This window comes from Strix uralensis, chromosome 2 (assembly GCF_047716275.1).
Source record: "Strix uralensis isolate ZFMK-TIS-50842 chromosome 2, bStrUra1, whole genome shotgun sequence".
In the NCBI taxonomy this organism is placed as follows: domain Eukaryota; kingdom Metazoa; phylum Chordata; class Aves; order Strigiformes; family Strigidae; genus Strix; species Strix uralensis.
This window is the reverse complement of record NC_133973.1, coordinates 32,441,270-32,461,480: the sequence shown is the minus strand read 5'-3', so window position 1 is coordinate 32,461,480 and position 20,211 is coordinate 32,441,270. Positions and strand designations below refer to the sequence as shown.

General features: G+C 39.8%; 1 protein-coding gene across 7 annotated transcripts in view; it reads left to right on the top strand.

Annotated features, from left to right (window-relative positions):
- Positions 1-14,812, top strand: part of GRIK1 (glutamate ionotropic receptor kainate type subunit 1) — a 178,038-nt gene extending 163,226 nt beyond the window's left edge. For 5 of the 7 annotated variants that reach the window (XM_074858159.1, XM_074858156.1, XM_074858161.1 and 2 more), the window contains 2 exons: positions 3,541-3,791; positions 14,322-14,812. In XM_074858159.1, the coding sequence (XP_074714260.1) occupies positions 3,541-3,791; positions 14,322-14,477 (407 nt within the window). In that variant the 3' untranslated portion in view covers positions 14,478-14,812. Of the gene's footprint in view, positions 1-3,540; positions 3,792-6,234; positions 6,401-14,321 lie in introns of all 7 variants that reach the window. The other 2 variants (XM_074858160.1, XM_074858157.1) reach the window with 1 other exon arrangement.
- Positions 14,813-20,211: the final 5,399 nt, after the last annotated feature.

The following is a 20,211-nucleotide window of genomic DNA, read 5'->3' as shown; positions in this document are numbered from 1 at the left end:
TATTGTATTCGGGGGAATTATTCAAGGCAATATCAGTTTACACAGATGTAACAGACCAGATATAAATAAGGGGGGAAACACCACTGCACTTTGAACTGTGATTCTTTATGCTACTGCATACCTCAGACAGTTTGTCATACAGATAACATTTTAAGTACATTTTTCCACTGGCTATGTGAGAACAGCCTTCTCACCCTTAGTAAAATGATACAAAAGCTAAAATCCTGAATAATGACAAACGTACAGCAAGAGTTTCATTGCAGTTATAAAACTGCCACACTTTAAACCAAGAACAATGAAGGGATAATTGGAACAGATGGTAATCCTCAGAGAGAGTGCATCCATTGGAAATACAGCTGTGAAATAAATTTATAAGATGTTTCTTGTATGATAAATGTGCCTTAATTTTTTCTTAAGGAAAACCAGCAAGATTCAGGGGAATAGACATCTCCAAGCACTGTGGAATAATTCAGTATGATCAGGCATCTTAAATTTTTAAAAGATTGATTTCATAAACAAGATAAGCCGTGGAGATCCTTCTACTATTCACATGGACCCCAAAGGCTTGGTTATTTTTCTCATAGCATTCAAGACTATTGATTGCAGAAGTTGTATGGGAAAAAAAAAGAAGATTCAACACCAAAATTTCAGCAAGTCTTAACTGGTCTGCATTTGTTCCTTCAGGAGAATGCCCAACCAGACAGCTAGGGTTTGCAGCAGCAAAAGCGTGCCTTGCACTCCAAAATTTCTAGCGAATGAACTGAATACCACCACCACTTGGCTCCCAAAGAAACAGGAAGAAGACTTTTTGAAAGTTCTTATATAAAGCCAGGAAATGTACTATTTTATTTATCAGAGCAGCTTCTGCAAGTAAAAAACTGCAGATATAGGTTGTCTTCCTACTTCTTTGTGCTGAGTTAAGTTAAAAGATGTTTAGGCACATCAGCAAACATTTCCATTTATGTTTATTACAGAGCCAATGGGTCACAAAGAGGATGGTTTTCATCAGATTCTTGGCAAAAAACATTACTAATGAAAAATCTGCAGCTATGGTGGTGAACTTAACACACTCTGGAATACTGCTATAGCAAAAGCACCTCTAAGCAAAACCCGTGAGAAATGTCACCCTGGGAGGAATTCAGTTGAAGAAAGCAACATTATTATAGGTGTCAGGACAGGTATTAATTCCAGCATCACTGCCAGTGCTGATGCTAGTAATTCAAAAACTAAAGCTATTACCAGTTATTTGGGAGACTGCTAAGAAAGTAGATAGATGCATTTCTTGGCCTGAGAGGTAGGTTGTTAATAGCTCAGAGGCCATAAATGATATGCTGAATATTCAGAGAGGTGTTGAGATGGATTTGTGTGTGGTTTTAGTGCTTACCAATAAAACATCACCGATCCAACACTTCAGGCACACTTGACAAACTTTAAAAGCACGCATAGAAATATAGATGTACCTGTTACCCTCAAGATGAGTTGTGATAATCTTGCTGGCAACAGAAACATCACAAGAAAGAATGAACATCCACACAAATCCTGTATTGTGACTCAGGCTGCTTCACTTTACCTAACAGCTATGTCCTTTCAGACAAGGGAAAATAGATGAGTCCTACAATCTAATAGACTCCATCTATCAGGGTGACAAACCTCTCCTAAGGTAGAAACAATTCTGCTCTTTCTTCTGAGAGGCGCTGCTGCTTGCAGTGGTAATAATTCACTTCTCTGCGTAAAGACAGTTTTGAACGTGTTTCTGTTTTGGTTTCTGTTGTGTTTATTTTTGGTTCTTTAATAGCATGCATAGAAATCATCTATTCTTACAGCAGGCGTATTTTCCTTTGAAAGCTCACTACCTCAAGCGGTGGCTGCTGATTGCTGGCTTCCCAGATGGACTTTGTATAATCTGACACATGTCTCTTGGCATCTGTGGTCACAGCATGTCCTACTGCTGGCAGTAAGATCCACTAAAAAATAGCTGAGTGTTGGCACAACAAATGAAGAACTGCAATGTTTTTCACACTGATTCTCCTCAGACAGTACTGCGGGCTAAAGGAAATGGAAAGCAGAGAGGGGGACTTGTATTCATGGTACAATTATTTTTAATAATGTCCTTCATGGCAATATAAGAAAACTGAAGTTGGGAGGCCAAATTTCCAAGGCCTAGCAAGATTTTTATTAGGTGTCCATATCTATGTGTACCACGCTATCACTGAAATTCTGGCACACGTTCTGCCTTAAAAGTTTGTTTACCTTGCTTGCATTGAGAATTGAAACTACTTTAACTTGCAACAAAATGTGACTTTTGGTGAAATTACGGTTTAAGAAAATAGTCTTATTAATGTGCTGAAGGAGAGGAAAGGATGGACGGTAGTTAGCTACATGGACAAAGGACTGACAGCATTGTATTTCAGCCCAGACAATAAAGGCTTCCAACTGTAGGAAGTCCAACATGGCAGGTTTTGGGGCACATATAAACCTTTAGAGCCAAACAACCTTTCTTGTAACCATCTCCTGCTTGCTATCATAAAATCCTTGTCCCCTAAAGAAAAGTCTCTCTCACAATGCCAAATCCAACTTCCACTTGTCTATCACAATTAATAACAGGCTTGCTGCTATTATTGTTGATAGCTCCAGCTTCTGGCAACATGGAAAAAGATAATTGGTAGCAATTGCTTTTAACTAGGCACTGCTCCAGAAATAGGGCGAGGTGCAAGCCTCTCCCTTGTCCTCCTTTAGGGCTACAGACTTGTGCTTCTGCAGCAGCACAAGTTGGTTGAAGGGACTTAGAGGTGGCAGAGATTTTGGGAGATGGAGAGCCAGAGCAGAGTGAGTGAGATGCAAACCTAAACAGATTGAACTGCCCAGTGTGACCCAGCTATTTGCCAGGTACTGTACAGGTCCATTAATGCTACTGAGCTTGAAAACACATCATTTAATAAGCTGTTGGCCTGCAAATAAAAAACATGAAATAGTTGCTATTTTCAGCTTTCAGTGCCAATACTGTTGCAAATCATGTGAAAAAAAAACTTGGCCGCCTTGTGCTCTTATAAGTTGTAAGGTAGCTGAAGTGGACTTCTGGGCTTATGCAGGTATAAATGAGAAGAGAATGTATCTGACTGACTGTGGGCTTTTCTTAGACAGCTATTTATTTTACATGCAGTAGGAAAAATAAACAGATGTTGAAATAAATAGAAGAGATGCAAAGCGGAAAGTCTCAAAGGATGCTGAAAGCAATATTCAAACATGATATGAAGGATTTACTTAGCAAGAAAACCCACTGCCAAGGCTTAAATAAACCTCAGTAGGAGACCCTAGAAATTATAATGAATTCTCAAACAAATAACCGCACCAAAGGAGCCTTCTGCTTTCCAGTCCCCAGGGCAGACACCAACAGATAGTCATCTTTCCCCTTCCAGCCAAAGAGAAACCAAGACTTTCTAGCTGGAATAATCAATCCTGCTTCAGATAGCAGCAGCTTGCTCCCTTCCTGCCTTCACTTTGCTGCAAGCATCACTGATGGGTCTTGCTCTCACCTTGCAGGGTCTCCTTACAGAGACAAGATCACCATTGCCATCCTCCAGCTCCAGGAGGAGGGAAAGCTGCACATGATGAAGGAAAAGTGGTGGCGAGGCAATGGCTGCCCTGAGGAGGACGGCAAAGAAGCCAGCGCTCTCGGGGTGGAGAATATTGGGGGCATCTTCATAGTGCTCGCTGCAGGGCTTGTTCTTTCGGTGTTTGTAGCCATTGGTGAATTTATATATAAATCAAGAAAAAACAGTGATATTGAGCAGGTGAGTCATCCATTTCCAGCTTGCTTATGTTTCTGGGAGGCTGAGGTTTGTGGATGTGGAGGTGACTGAGTTACATGTCTTTTTGCTGGAGTGCAGATTTTGTATTGCTGAACTCTCACCATGCGTTTCTGGAACTAAAGACAAATAATTTATTAATAAGAACAGGGAAGTACCTCACCCACAGTCCAATTAGTGCTGCTTAGTATGGCAGTGCAGAATAAGAGCAATTTCTCAAACAGTTTCTGCTTGATCTTTAAGACTTCAAGTATAAATTATATTGGAATGGAATAAAACACAACTGATTATTTATTTTTTTTTTTATATGGCATTATCATCAGCCCATTGAGTAACAACAGGAATGTACTTCCAAATCCCCAAGTGTAACTTTTCTCTTGCTCTAGAAAGCATTTTTTGCACAGCCAGTGTGTGCAAAACAGGGTGTCAACACACTGTGCTGAATCATGCACTTCAAAGCAGGAAGACCCACTGAAAGGTGATGGATGCCACAGTAAAGTAAGACTATGGAGCCAAGGAAATTCTGACGATAGCTCCACTGAAGCGTAATGAGCAATTTAAAAGGGCAGAGGGAAAAACAAAGGAAATGCTGTGTATAAATCAAACCTTGAGTATTACAGCAGTTTGTGAGATAGAATCAATCATTAAAATAGAGTGTAAACACCTGTTTACCGAACCACCAGACATTGTAAAAGACACAAGACATAAGCAGCAACTCAGAGTCTGTTCTTGAAGTTGTCTGCCAAACCTCTTACTCTGGCTGCCTTTCCTGGTGCTGGTTTGGTTCTGGACATGTCTTAGACCCTGATGTGGCCCTGTTTGGTTCAACTGCTATAACTGCCCCGATTCTCTTCACTTCAACAAAACTTATTGTAGGGACGAGGGTCACATTGCACTACAGGATCAGTGGCCCCTGACCCAACCACCAAGAGGTGGGTTCATTACCTAACCTCAGGTTTCTAGACATGAGGCGTCTACTTTGAAGCGAGTTGTTTAAGCTCACTTTCCACTTCCAGATGGGAAGGGCAGGAGCTTTTCCATGGGCAATTCATTCTCTTCATCCAAGGTGTAATCCTGCAAGGCTGATGACTTAAATGCCAGAAATGACTGTCAAGAAAAATAATCTTAACAAAGGCAGCAGGGATGAGTGGGAGAAGAAGGAGAACATTTTGAACGCAGTCTTCGAGATGCAGTTTACACTGCATACAGCAGTGGTGCTGGGACATGAGAGGGATTGACACCTGAGGAAAAACAAGCAGCCAGGGCTGAGGGCCTCGAGAGGATAACATCTGATTTTGCATAGGATAAATCACCTCTATCTCCTTGCTGTCGGTAAGGGTTCACCATTAGCTAAGGCTACATACCTGCTGTTCAGGCAGCTGAAAGGAAGTGAGCTGAATCCTACCATGCATCATAATTTTCCAAATGGCACTTGGTATTAGTTTAGGTCCATGACACCTAATGCCAATGTCAGTGGACTTGGTCCTCGCAGTATCCTGCAGGAGAGGGCAGCTCCTGACCGTGCAGACATCTCCACACGTGCCTGAGCAAGCCCTCATTAAAGGCAATAGCACTGTCTATGAACAACAGATGCAGCTCACATGAAGCAATTTTGCAGGCCGTATTAATTAAAGTGTCCCTGTTTTGGAATAAGTCAGAGATAAAGGATAAATATATTTTGCACATCTAGCAGCTCTCTGATTAGTACTTTAACCCTATAGAACAGTTTTAACACAAAATGCATAAAGAATGTATCGACATCTTTGTTTCATTCATGTGTCAGGAGATCTTTCAAATATGTTTTGGAGAATAGTTGTGGCTAATTAAAATGTTTAGTACAAATGCTAGTATGGAACAGAATATCCTGGAAATTGTTCAAGAGTCTGGGAAAGGCAATGCATTCCTGAAGTCATAATTAAAATAGACCTAAAGCTTTACACCATGAGGGAGTGTTAATTTACTTAGCAATATGTTGGGTGAATAACATAGTATTCAGGGATACATGTATACATACATACATATTTCATTTCTCAAACTGTATTACTGTTTCACAACAATGTATTGCTAATTATAGGCAGTCTCTTAATAATCAAAATCTTTAAGTGAGTTAATGTGGCAACATCATACTTCTTTTCCAGAAGTAATTTTACAGAAAGTAGAATACCAGCAACTCCAGTATTACTTTCTGATTTTTCTCAGTTTTATTTTTATTCTGGTGAAATAAGAAGCTTAGATGGAAAATGCTATACAGTGTATATTCTCACTGAGCTAATCCAAAACATGAGTCGAATACAATCTGTAACTTTTCTGCTTCCATAAACAGAATCTCTTTTGATTTAAATAGCTTTTGATTTCATTCTCATGTTTGGTTTTAATTTTATTTCTTTCCTTTATTTATTTTCTCCATTTTTCTTTTCTTGCATGCAAGGCCTTTTGTTTCTTTTACGGACTACAGTGTAAGCAAACCCATCCATCCAACTCCACCTCTGGCACCACCTTATCTACGGAGTTAGACTGTGGCAAGTTAATCCGAGAGGAGCGAGGGATTCGAACACAGCCCTCAATTCACACTGTATAGTCAGGAAAGAAAAAAGGTGTGTCCGATGGAAAGCATTAAACTTAAACAGTGCACATAATGGCAAAAGTTGTACTCACCAACACATAGTTAATGACTTCAAAGTGTCTCTTGCTTCAGCAGGAGATAAGCTTATCTAATGCAAATTGTCAAAGTCCTGGAAATTTGGGCAGTTTAAATGCATATCACAGAAAATAATTACACCTACAGCAAAGAGTGAGTGCAATAGACTGTAGTAGATTTTAAGAATTATCACAGTTGTCATCTTGTCATTTCATGGGGTAATTCACCTTTTTCAGGTAAGAAAAATTATTTACCTCCTTTTCATCTCCTACCAAACCTGAGTAAACCAATAGCAGTCTCATTACTAAAAGCATGGAGAAATATTTTGCTTGCTCTCCACTGAAACATTCAGCAAGTGGGCCAGGCAGTTCTTTATAAACCTCAGAAAATAACCTGCAGGGCTCCATTAACTTTCTGAACCCCTATTATAAGCAGCCAGAGATTTTTAGCTGGCATATCTTATTCCCAGTGTCAATATTTAATGAATTTTAATTCATCCATTTAAAATTCATTAGCCAAAGCCTCCAAGTAACTCTCATAGCAGAAAACCATATCTATCAGTTAGATTTTATGCCATGTAACCATTAACATTTAAGAACATATTCAACAAAAGCACCCTCAGGCACCCCCAGTATATATCTTTCACAGAATAACTCCATTGGCTTGAGCAATTCATGATGTTCACTATTGTAAGGCTTTGAAACATAGAAAACTCCGTTATGGAAAAATCAGGATGTCAATTTATATCAAACAGTAAAGCCTTGGCATTGCTTTGCATATTGAAACGCACAAGGAAACTTTTGTGTAGGAGGTTGACACTGGATACTTTTTATACCCTGGAAGGTTAACAGTTTGATTTCCTCTAGTCCTCAGCTAGTCTGGGGACTGACAGGGCAGGAGACAATGGACTGGATCTGTTGTTGCCAGCAAAAAACATATGACAAAAATTTGAGATACACAAAATGTATAGAAATGCCACCTCGCAGGTTGTCATGAACCATGGCAAACAACCATGTTTTCAAAACCTGATTAGCTTTTACCTGTATTTTATTATATGCCAGCTTACCACCAGTTTCACCAATTCATTTTCCACCCCTCACACCTACTTTACGTTTTCTTACCCATTGCAGTTCCTTCTCATCAAACAAGTTAATGATCTGTTTTATTGAGGGGCCATTTCTGGACTCTACTGCAATTAGAAAACTTGTTCGAGTGGATGCCTTCACACTCAATCACCGAAGTGCTGTGGCAAAACTCTGCTCTCCTCTTGAGTTGTTTTTCTCATACCTGGCTCCTGAGAAAAGCCAGAGCATACAGTGACCTGTGTTTTCCTTCTGTTCGCATTACAATTTTTGGTCAGCGTTATTTATGCTAGCAGTAAGTTTAAGTATTTTTTGTGATGAAAATGTACAGCTCATAGCTAGGCTATACCATTTCTTCTCTGCCAGTGCTCATCCATGTACATGAGTGTTTATGCTCCACTCCAGATGCTGCAAGAAATTGTCTTGCTCAAAATGGCATTTTAACTTGTTTGAATAGGGTCTTGAAAGCTTTGATTCTTCATAAAATGAGCCTTCTTACCAGCAAAGACCTGAATTAGATCTTCTGTATCCCTGATTTAACAAAGCACTTTTGTTTGCAGTTTCCCAGTAGAAGAGACTTAAAACTAATTAAATTCAGCTTGTCTCAACTCTCCGAGGAGAAAGAAAATTCCTAATGTGTTTATCTCCATCATGCTCTACGCAAGAAATCCTCCAGGTTGCAGCTTCAACCAGTTTTCTAATCACTTGTTAGATGAATGCAGAATCCAGAATTTTTCTGTCACTTTTTGGGTAAACATTTTCATATCCGTCAAGGAAACCGTTACATTGTTAGTAACAGTCATCATTTCCCTGTGTCTAGCTGTCCCCACAGACAACCTCCCAGACATTGGTTTGCCTGTGGGAATTACAAAGCAGCTTCTCCAATGGAGCTGCATACCTAGCTACAAAAAAAGTTATTAAAAAGCCTTGCTCCTTAGCAGCTACACCAGCAGCTGAGGCAGTGAAGAGCCGGTATGCCACCTGAGTGCTAACAAATCTATGCTTGTAAAAGCAGTTTTTTGCAAGGTTTGCCATGCTCCAGGACAAGGCAGGTGCCCTCAGATTAACAGCAACGCTCAAGGAAGGCACAGCCTGTAGCATCTCTCATGAAGTGCATGGCACCTGGGAGGACTCCTGCATAGACATAACAAGCTTCAAGAAGCATGTTAAAACATTCAAAGATTTTCTGCTTACCAGTACTCTAAGATTCTGTGACTGCTATACTTCAAAATTTGGCCACAAAATAACACTTCCTAAAATAAATCTTCCCAACCTGCAGCCTTGCAGCTGCATCCAGAACCCAATAATCAAACCAGAGCCGTTCTCAGATGTGCGTCTGCATGGGGACCTTGCTGTGCAATCAGCACAGAGCCAACAACTCTCCCTGTGATGAGTAAGCCACGACAGACTTCATAAGTTCTGGCACTGAAATACCAGTAAAGCATAGCCAGAGGTGTTTGGGAAGAAAAATGGCTATAAGCATACCCTTATGTGATTTTATATTAATTTTTGGTTTGCTGTTGCTGCATTTTACTCAGAACTCCCAAAATATTCAAATGAGTAAGTGTTTGCAAAAAATGGCGTATGACTTACACAGAAGCCACCTACCATTGAAAGCAAAGGGGCTGTGAATAAGCTAGTCCCAACCATTACCAAGTTTATTTGGCTGGGGTCAGTGTGCCCACCTTTATTTAGTGGCAGTTCCTGCCCTCATTAAACAGTCTGCAAACCAATTAAGCAAAGGTGCAGGAAGAAGGAGGGAGAAAAGATGAGACAAGAGAAGAATGAGAGGAACAAAGGCAATATGATCACCATTTCAGAGAGCCAGAAGGAGGGTGGATTAACAACACACCTGCATTGTGTTAGGTAGACCTAGGACATAGACCAAGGACAGCAGTAACACTTTCTGCAGCGACTAGATTGATATTTCCTCAAAGTACTGCCACAGTATCATGTGCTTGTGCCATCTCTCTTGGATCAAAGCCTTGAAGCTTCACATCTTTAGCTCTTTGGAAAAAAAGGAGGAGAAGAAGGGGAAGAAGGAAAAAATCCCCTATCTCAGTGAGTTTCTTGCAAAATAGAATTTTTTGTGAAGTTGTCAGGTCTGCAAATTCCCCCTCTTCAACAAACATCAGCTTGACCCCCTCCATTTTTAGGCCATAACCCCACCTCAAAACACGTCTGTGGCCATCTATGCCTTCGCTGAACAGTCCCATTTCACTGAGCAGCCCCATTTGTGTTTAGATGGTTTGGGAGACCAGCAAGTAGCTTTACTGATTTTTTTTCTTGTAAACAGGAAGCTGAGGAAGAGTTTATATAACTGAAGAAGAGTTAAAATACCCCATGGATTATTGTCATACTGTTTTGACAATCACTGTGCAATAGACTCTGACAGTTTGAAAGACTTAATTTAGTGATCTCCTCATGCAATTAGCCATCAGTGACAGCATACTCAAACAGATTCTTAATGTGTCACAACAGCAGTTTGCTCACTAGGAGAAACTATTTTGGATATTTTTCCTTCAGTGCACTAGGCACAAACAAATCACTTTTCTTTCAGCAGAAGACATGTCAGTGTCCCAGCTATGGGTCCTCCACAGTGATGAGGGCTCTGCAGATGAAAAATCCTGACTTCTGCACTTTCTTCACTGTGCCTGATATTGTCAGGTGTTCTTCTAGAATAAAACCTGGCTTGCATCCTTTGATTTTCATAGTTGTCTGTTCTCCAACACAGCTCACCGGTTATTGTTTTGGGTTTTTTTTCGTTATTTCTTTGGTTTTGCAAGGTGTTAATAAGATGCAATTTAAAAGTCTTGTCCCTGGTGGTAGCCTAGCAGCATAAGCAGCAGATCAATAAATCCTGACTACAGATTCTTTTTTTCTTTTTTCAGTCTTGTTTCTACTTTATTTTATGTTACTTTAAAAATTCTGGATCTGTAATTATCCTAAATCTTAACAGTGTTCTGTATGGGAGTGTAAGGAAGGATTTGGGAGCTTCATGACCAAGCCTGCTGAAATGACCAAAGGGCGAAGAGACTCTCACATCACAAGGAGAGCAAAATCTATTCTGTTTTTAAAGGATGACATTTCCTTTTAGCCTCACATGCCATGTCCTGCAGCAATTTGACACTGCTAGAATGAGAAAGTTAGGCTGACTAAAAGCAAAATGTTAAACTTATTACTCTGTTGTTAAATGTATTGCTCTGTACCTACTCTGCTCTCATTCTGGGTAAGACCTCAGAAGTGGATGGACTTAACAGCATGTAAAAAAATTGCTTTTTAAGGAAACCTTTTCAGTCTGTCTATTCTAATATGAAACTAAAATAACAGTATATTACCCTTTTAAATGGAATTTTAATGCCACCATACCCTTTTTAAAGACTACTGTAATTATGCTGCAGGCATGGTGCTGTTCAGAGGGCCATCTTGGGAGTCCCCACTGAATGAGTTCCTTGTCCATGATTTTTCTGTAAATCCTACAGCATTCTGGCTGAGTTTGTACATGCTCTGTACCACAGTTTTCCACTGCTTGAAAAGTTCAGGGCAATTCCAGTTTTCAGACATCTGTTCAGATTCCTAATTGCACACACAAGCTTGGAGATAAATAGAATTTTGAGCTATGCTTCCTGGGGCTCAAAAGAAAGTTCACGTATAACTGTCCTTCTGAATGATTAACCAAACCCCTGAAAGTTCAAAGTATCATCTCAGATTTCTCTTTTAGACCATCTGAAGGTATGTGTGAAGGCAGAGGGACAGAGAAGGCCCTGTGTCTCCTAGGTTTTTAATGCTTTTTGCCACCTCCAACTGTTTTTCTCAGAGGTGGTAGGATCTCAGACACAGGAATACGTACAAAATTGATCAACTCTAGTTATGTCCATAACCATTGAAATATCTTTGAAGGATCAGTCCTGGGTCTTAAATCTACATTTAATTCATTGTTTCAGGTTGACAAAACTCATGCCAATGATGTTTTAAGTTCCTCGAAACTGAGTGTAATGTAACTGTAAAACTGCTTTTGTGCTTCTACAAAGCCAGGAGCAGGAGCTGCAAGGTGTAAGATCCAGGAAGCTGTCACTGTAAACCCTCCTCCTGTCTCTGTAGGATGGCCAATCCCATTCCCATGTGTGTTGAGTGTGTGTGTTTCATTCTCTTTCGTGGGGTAATCAACCCACTGGGGCCTTGTGCTGCCAGGATGGGATAGGAGAGAGTCTCGATAAGGCAGAGCCCTTTCAGATTTTGAATGGCCTACTTCCATACTTCATTGGGTGGATAAACACAGCCAGTTTACAGAAAAGATCATCAAGGACAACAGTAATGTTTTTATATTCAGTTTTAGATGTAACTGCTATTGATGAACAATTAGGAAAAAGTTTAATTCTTAGACAAGACCTGAAAATTAAAGCCATTCCTAAGAATAGCTTGAAGTCTTTCTGACAGTATTTATTTTAATATTCAAAATGGAGTTGGAAGTGGAACCAGCGGGCACTTCATAAATCATGTAGTCAGATATTAAAAAACCTCACATACTTAATGTCAGCAAAATGTCTATCTGCAGTTGTAAAATGATCTTCATGGAACTGTTTTGTTGATGTGAAATTGAAAAGCATTATGATAATTGCATAGTCTGAATAATACGAATCAGTTTTGAAAATTAAAATACAAGCCTATTAACAAGGCAGTAAAATGTACTATTTCATCTGCAGAAATCACCCCTGTATGCACATTTCAGAGACTGATGAATATTATTAAATACACACATAACATATAGGTTAGTAAGAACAATGGGGAAGAAAAGTAAAAATAAACCTGATCAATCCTACGAACTGTTAATATGATCATTTGCTTATTTGCCATGGAGTTCTGGGATCACTTTGTAATCTACATTTTCAAAGTTCAGTTAAAAGTAAGATAGTAGAGAGAAATTATCCATGCTAAGTCAGCCACTTAGAGCATACAGTTTTATTAGCTTGTAAAGAAGTGGTGCTACTCTCTAAAAAAGCCTGAAGCAATATAGAAATAGTGTCTGTTTTAGGATGACACCTGCTTCACCCTCTGCTTCCAGAGGGTGTGGGGCTGCAGCAGACACATTTGACACTAACTCCAGTAAAACTGGAATTCCTATATTACATTGTCAAAGGGGATATTTAAATGATAATTGCACCAGCAAATTCCTGGCTATTACCAGACAGTAATTTGGAAAAAAAAAAAAAAAAGCAGTACACTGCCCTGGTCTATGTTTACTACATTTTGGGGCTGGCATGAATTAATAGTAGTTTAATTTATGTATACTAAAGAATTTTATATTAACAAAAATTAAGCATCTCAAAGAAAGAGCATATTAATTTATAGATTTAACATACTATGGGATCTTAGTCTGTGTACAGCTTATCCCACAAATGGACATGATGACATATGCAAGATCATACACATTTAATATACATACACACGCTGATGCACTGATGTCTTGAACTTGTTTGCAGAACCAGGATTACACACATCATAGGGAGAGTTTACAGTGGAGAGGAAGAAGCACGGTGTGTGGGATTCCCTTCTCTGGGATTCCTTAGCTACCTTAAACAAATGATTTAACCTTGATCCATGTTACCCTCATAGTCTCTTTTGCATTTGAAAATATTCCTCTAGAACAGCTGGCTACTAGGAAAGCTTGCATTTTCTCCTTTTTGAATAGTATATCTGTTTTTACTTTTTTTAGCCCTGTATAACTGAGGTCACTATTGGATTATTACTGGTTAAGAAATTAACACTGCTTACCTTGCATTGGTATCACTCTAGAAGGGAATATGTATTTGATACAGAGAACCATGTCTGTGTGCTGTTGCCGTCATTTTACAAGAACTGTAGTTTTAACCAGTTGTTTTAAAGCTGGTCAGTTCTGCAGTTCTAGAAAGGGTTTGGTAGGAAATATTTATTCAACTTGATGAAGGTAAAGTCGTTAAAGCTTTGTTTCATGCTACTACCATCACTTCATTTTATATATAAATAATCTATTTATATATATTTGCATGGAACTTTTTTTTTTCATTGTTAGATACTTCCACTTAAAGTCTCTTTGTGGTTTTTTGTGTTACATGTAATTATTCCATATGTAGATTTTAAAGGATGTTTCCACTTACCTGAAATGTCTTTGTTACTGTTGTGATAGTGGGAAGAAAAAAGATTTCTGCTTTTCTTCCAAAGTATTCAGCTACCTTATTCTTGTGGTAATTTTCTCCTTCCTTCAACACACAATATTTGAAAAAGATTCTTTCCAAAGAAAGAATAGGATCAAGGACTGTGGTATATTATAGAAATGTCTGTTAATTTCATGAGGGGAAAATAACTAAACCACAAAGAAATCTTAAAAAATGGTTTTCTTTGTTTTCTCTAGTATACCCATTTTTTTTGTGGCTAGTGTACATGTGATTTAAAAAAGAAGATCTTTTTTCTTTTAAGGTCAGGAGGAAATTTACCTACTGAAAAGGGTAAGTCTTATGATATGAAGCCACCAAAACATTGCAAATGTGTCTGTGTAGAATTTCAGAAACATTCTTTATCAGCTTTAGCTAAGTCAAAGTTAAATTAAGTTCAATGAAAGCCAAGTTAGGCAAAAGCCATGACTTATACAGACATACATTAGGGGCTTATTCAAAGCTGGAAGAACTCAGCAGAGAAGCTTTCTGAGCCCGCCAGTCAGAGCTCAGGTGCTTGCTTCTAAAAGCCCACATTTGTGCAAAGGGTATGGTTGAACTCTGCCTTCGATGAGAAGTGTTTAATGCCATTTCCATCTTCCACCAGTGTCTTTCTTTCAATGCGATAATGGAGGAGCTTGGAATTTCACTCAAGCATCAGAAGAAGTTAAAGAAAAGGTCAAGAACTAAGGGGAAATCTTCTTTCACAAGTATCCTTACTTGTCACCAGAGGCGGACACTGAGGAAAGAAACCATAGCGTGAGCAAGATAGATCTCTTTGAGGAAATATCAGGAACAGAAAACAAAACAGAAACATTGCTGCCTACAAGTTGATTGTGGTGGGATTTCTGAAATATAGACATCTACCTTGTTCTTCAGAAATTCTCTGTGGTTTCTTTTTTTAAACTAGAGGTACAAGAGTTTAAATGCTCACATAGACTGATGTACTACTAATCATCTGGGAAGTGTCTCACTATTTCTTTTGAGATGGATTTGTATGCTCACCTGTTTTGCATCTCTCTTCTCCTTCCCATGCATTGCTGTATGTGCTTTCTAAATAAATGAATAAACAAGAGACAGGGTTCTTTTTTCCAATAACCTGGGAGTGGAACTTTTTTTTCCTTTGAAGAAAAGATTGCAGTTCTACGAGCACACTTGTGTAGAAACCAGGACCCAGACAACCAAAGTAAAAATTCATAAAATTAACTCATAAGCAATGACGACAAAAATGTATTAAATACAAAGGTATTCAACAATGAGGTAGGGTTTTTTTTCTCTGATATTGTAAGGAACACTCTTTGGGTTCTTTTCTGTGAGAAACTTGTTTTTCCTTATCTTTTATCTTTTTTATCTTTTTAAAAAATATGATTATTAGGTAATGTCATGGCTCCAAGTGCTAAATGTTCAAAAAGAAAAAACAAAATCACACAAGTAATGATCAGTGAACAGGGGAAGACAACACTGACATCATCACCCTGCTGTATCTTCCAGCTCCTCATACCAATAAAATGATTCTTGACTTCAAAATGAAAATCCATTAGAAATTAGAGCCAAGAATATTCAGTCCTGACCACAAAGATAACGCCATCTGACAGGAATGCAGCCAATGCTTGGGAATTTAAACATTCTCTTGCAACTGCTGGGGGAACCAGCAAAATGTTTGAACAGTGAAGGAGAAATTAAGTCTCTTTTTGTGAAGAAACCCCCATCTGAAGAACAATGACAGATTATAGCAGCAGATATCCCTCCCCCCCATTGTTCCCTCCAAAAAGTGTACATTTATATTGCAATGAGGTGAAACACAATTATATTTATTGCTATGTTGTCTCTGTTACTAATTCTGTTGTTCCTGGGGCTTTTATTGGTGCCAGCTGGTTAGTTCTGAACATGCCTGGGAAAGGAAACAGGTGAAATGCAGGCACATCCACACCTCAGGGAATGACGGTGGGTATAGGAGACGGGTGACCCTTGCACCCAGTGACCTGGAGCTGTACCCCTGCCTTCCTACATGTCAGGTTATACATATAGACCTGGCCTGTCCAGGGTTATCCCACAACTACAACCATCTCTAGTCCTAAGGCAAGGCTGGAAAAAGGGAACCAGAGGACTGGAGCCAACAATTCCTTTTCTGCACAGCACATGGAGCCAAGCAAGCCTGAGTTGTATCAACAATATTTGCTTCAGATTGTGGTAATGTTCATTACCCAGGTGCTTCAACGAAGTGCTACGTTTTATTGTCGTTCTTATATTCCCCCAGGGAATTTAGTGCTTACCATTGATTACGTTCCCCTTGCACCTATGGCCATTTCCTCTGCAAAAGGAGAAAGTAATGTGAAAGCCTCTCCTCCATCTTCACCTCACACCATCACTCCCTACATCCCCCTGTGAGCTTTTTATGCTATGGTGCATGGCAAGGTCAATCTGCAATGAACAGTATTGCTTATAAAAGCCCTGCTTCATTAGTGATATATTTCCATATTATTATAGACTAGAAGACACCTCCATTCATTTAGCCTGTCCACGAGGGTCAAGTTTTCTAAGCTTGTCACCATTACCACCACTTTGCCCAAGGCTCTCTGTAATTAGTCCACATCTTTCTCAAAATATGATGCCCAAAACTAGATCTGCTTTTCCACCCATGTTGAGTTGGGCAGAAAAACGTCTTCTGTGTCTTGAAGGCCATACTGCTGCTCACACACCTTGTGAGAAGATCTCCTTGACTGAATTGGGCAAGGTGGGTGACCCCTCTGTGATACAGGCAATGATAATTTCAGGCTGAGTTTAGGGCCATTGCCATGTGTAATTGCACATTTTTGTGATGTGGTATTTTTTTTTACTGAACTGTTTCTCCAGTTTGTCCAGACCAGTTTGTCCCCAGCCATGCTAGTTGCCTGAACCAGCTTGGTAGTACCTGCAAATTTAGCAAATGTACTCACTAGAAACCACCCATAAAGGAGTCCCAGATGGTGCACAGACCCCTGTAGATCCCCCCAGTTTTGACAGTGAAGCTCTGAGAGTTAATAACACTTTCAGCTACCATATAGTGGCCTATTGTCCTACTTGTTTATGAAAATGTCATGAGGACAGGATCAGAGGCTTATTAAGGAGCCCTTCCCTCACCCACAGGTCTCGTTAAGCTGTTAAAGAAGGAAATTCATCAGGTTAACAAGACCTGGTTTTGACAGATTCATATTAACTCTTGCTCATTTCCTACCAATTATTTACAAAATAGTTATTTCATGCAAGTGTTTGCCAGGCATCTGAAGCTGGCCACCCCAAAACTCCCTGGGTTCTTCTTTTCCTTCCTTTGAAGACAGGAATTATTACTGTCATTTTCCAGCATTTCTTCTGGATTGTGTCTACCCTTCAGGAGTTTCTCTCAGGAGGTTCAGAGAAGTCAGTCTCGGGGAAAGGAAGGAGAATGGTCTCTTTTAAAGTGACTACAGTAGGAAGCTCTAATATCTGTGCTTGCTTTTGGGAAGTTTAGTTTGCTATATACTGCAGTGACACGTTGGGCTGATAAGCAATAATTAAGAAAACCAGCCCCTGGCTGTGAGAGCTCATAGAAGATCTTATAATCAGGTGCTTTTGTACTTCCAAAGGCAGTTTCATTTATTTATGTCATCATCAGGTTACAAACAGGCCATTCAGACCACCAGCACTGTTATAATACCATGATTGAAAAGCAGGTTATTATTTTTCAGTCTGTGTAACTCTATTGCTCTGCCATCCACAGCCTTCAGCTAAGGTATTTTTAAATAAGTTGAAAGTGACAAAAGATTTATGATCAAGCCTTTGGGTTTTTTTTTTTTGTTTTTTTTTTTTTTAGGGAAGACTCTTTTGTGGCTTAGACCTTGAGGTTAAAGAATTCCAAGTTCCATTTTTTAAAAATCTACTGTTTTCCTGAAACTAAGAGACTACTTTATTTGGTTACTTTTTACATTTCAACTTTCCCATCAGTATTAGTGGTCTACCACTTATTAAATGGTGCTGGAGAAAATAAATGAAACTCTTTTTGCTGTCAACGAAGAAATATGTGACAGTGGGAAAAAAATAAATAAAGCATATTTGGTTCTTCTTTGATTTCCTTTTTTCCTTTTTAGTATCTTGAAAGAGTCACGGCATATCAGGAAGTTTCTGTGGTGAATTCAGATGTAGGTTTAACAAACTGTACTTGCTGCAAAGGAGCTAACTAACCCTCTATGATTTGAGGAAGCAACACATCATGATGTGTGGCTTTGACCTTCCCTCCCAGCTCCAAGAATGTAGCTTGATAAATGGTTATAAAATCCCCACAATATCTCCCCCCCCCCCCCCCCCATATAAATTTTCCCCAAATACTGGGTGGATTTGAGGTGTGAACTAACCTGAGAAACATGGGTTCCCTAAAACCTCCAAGCAGCCACAGACCACTAGCCTAACCCATTACTCTGCTTTCTCCCTTGACGTTTTTAGTGATCCAGAGACAGGTTACCCTATCAGTCTGACCTGTCCTCTCAGTATATACACATATATATATGTATAAAACCAGCAGTACAGCACCACTTTGGTGGCCTGTGACTCTCATGCTAATTGACCTCCTTTTAAGAAACTATAGAAAGGATTAAGATGAGATTATGACAAGTTCAAAGGACGCTTGCTCCCAGTATTTGCCCCCACCTCAGACCAGCGGTGACCCGCTGTCCTGTGGGGACCATTTTCCAGTGTTCCCATGCCCCCCTGGCATTGGCCATGAGGACAGCTCGGAACACCTACAGACCTGCAGGGAGCTTAAGACCATTGTGTCTCCCACCTTGATTCAACAGAATATTTTATATTTCAGCTAGCTAAATTTGTAGCTAAGGAAAATGCTTAGGGATGTATTTAAATCCCACTGATATTTAAGGATTCAGCCACGTGCTGTCCTGGTTCAGAGCTGTGACCTTTTCTACCCTTTTCCAAACATGTTTAGGTCACCGGTTGGGCTGCTCATACACTGCTTGGAAAGGATCCAGCTCCACACATCTGTACACATACAGTCCACTGTGTCTGCTATACTCACAGCCATGCTACTCTTCATATTTTCTGTATGTAGATGTGTTTAAAGCAAAACCAAATCCTTTTCTAAGGCACCTTCCCTCCTGCAAACTAAACTATGTCACTAGAAACGTTTTACTTAGCTTCAGATGCTACCTGTAAATTCACTCCATGACTGAGAAAGCTGCTTTGTCTTAAGGGAGGAGGGACAAGCACAGGGCAATCTTACATATTGATGTAGTAACAGATATGATTACTGTGACATTCTCACCATATCCCAACAAATATCATCTTCCTGCCTTTTTTTCCTGAGTGGCAGCATGTGGTAGCAGAGAAGCCTGATTAGAGATTAGCCATTAGGAAAGCCAATGTCCTCATTAGATCTCTATCTTGGCAGCAGCAGGCATGCATCCTCATTGTTTATAAAAAAGAAATACAATATTGACGGATGCTGTTGAATGGCTTTAATGTGTTTCATTCCAGAAATGGCCTTGGTTTAGTGTCAGGTGATCTTTCCCATACAGTTACCCACCACCAGTCTGCAGGCACAGTAAGGATTATTTAACATCCCTTAACTTTCTTGAGAAAGTGGGAGGACAAGCTTAGTGGAAAAGAAGGAATATTGGAAATATATAAGCAACTGTTCAAGCTGTGTGCTCAGGGCCCAGCCCAATAGCATGATTGATAAGCCACTGCAGAACAAATGAGGATCAGCTTACTACATTTTGGGGCCTTTGTCAGAGGACTGCATCTCATGGGTCTGCTGTGAACCTGTAATTCCGTGGGGCATTTATTGACTGCTGAGCTTGTCCCTTAATTACTCTCTGTCAAGCTTGCAAGAGTCAAGATTTCTCAGTGATCAGAACTGCCACTATTTAAAGATACATCACTTACAGCTGTCAAAAAACGGCAATTTTATTTTAGCCCCATCGATTGATAAAGATGCATGGTTTGCCTGCTGATGAATTCTGACTCGAGTCATGCTCCTGTTTGCCTCATCACCTCCCACAAATACAGACTCCGTTACTGTTAGTGCAAAAGTTATATAGCTATTAGTGTTAAGACATGAAGTTCTCCCTTGCATTTCTAGATTTTGATAGCAGTTACACAGCCCAGGAGATGAGACTCACACTTGGGTAGCCTGCTTATTGTGTGTATGTATGGCCCAGACCCATGTGTGGGCTCAGAGACAGTGACATGGAGCAGCCTCCCGCAAGCCGAGGTCTGGGGGGGAGGCCAGATTTCCAGCCTAACTGAATAATATGAAAACCACAGATATCCTCAGTAAGGACCAAATATCCTTAGTCCTCCTCTTGAATCTTGGTGGAGGAGAAATTGTTCCCTGGGTAAGAGAAGCTTTGTCAGCACAGCCCACAGCTGTGTGGGTCCCTGTGGCAGCTGTGCACCACCAGGAGCACGTGGGCAATCCTACTTAGGGGGATGGATAAAAGTTATCACACTGATCATGCCCCCGGGTCATT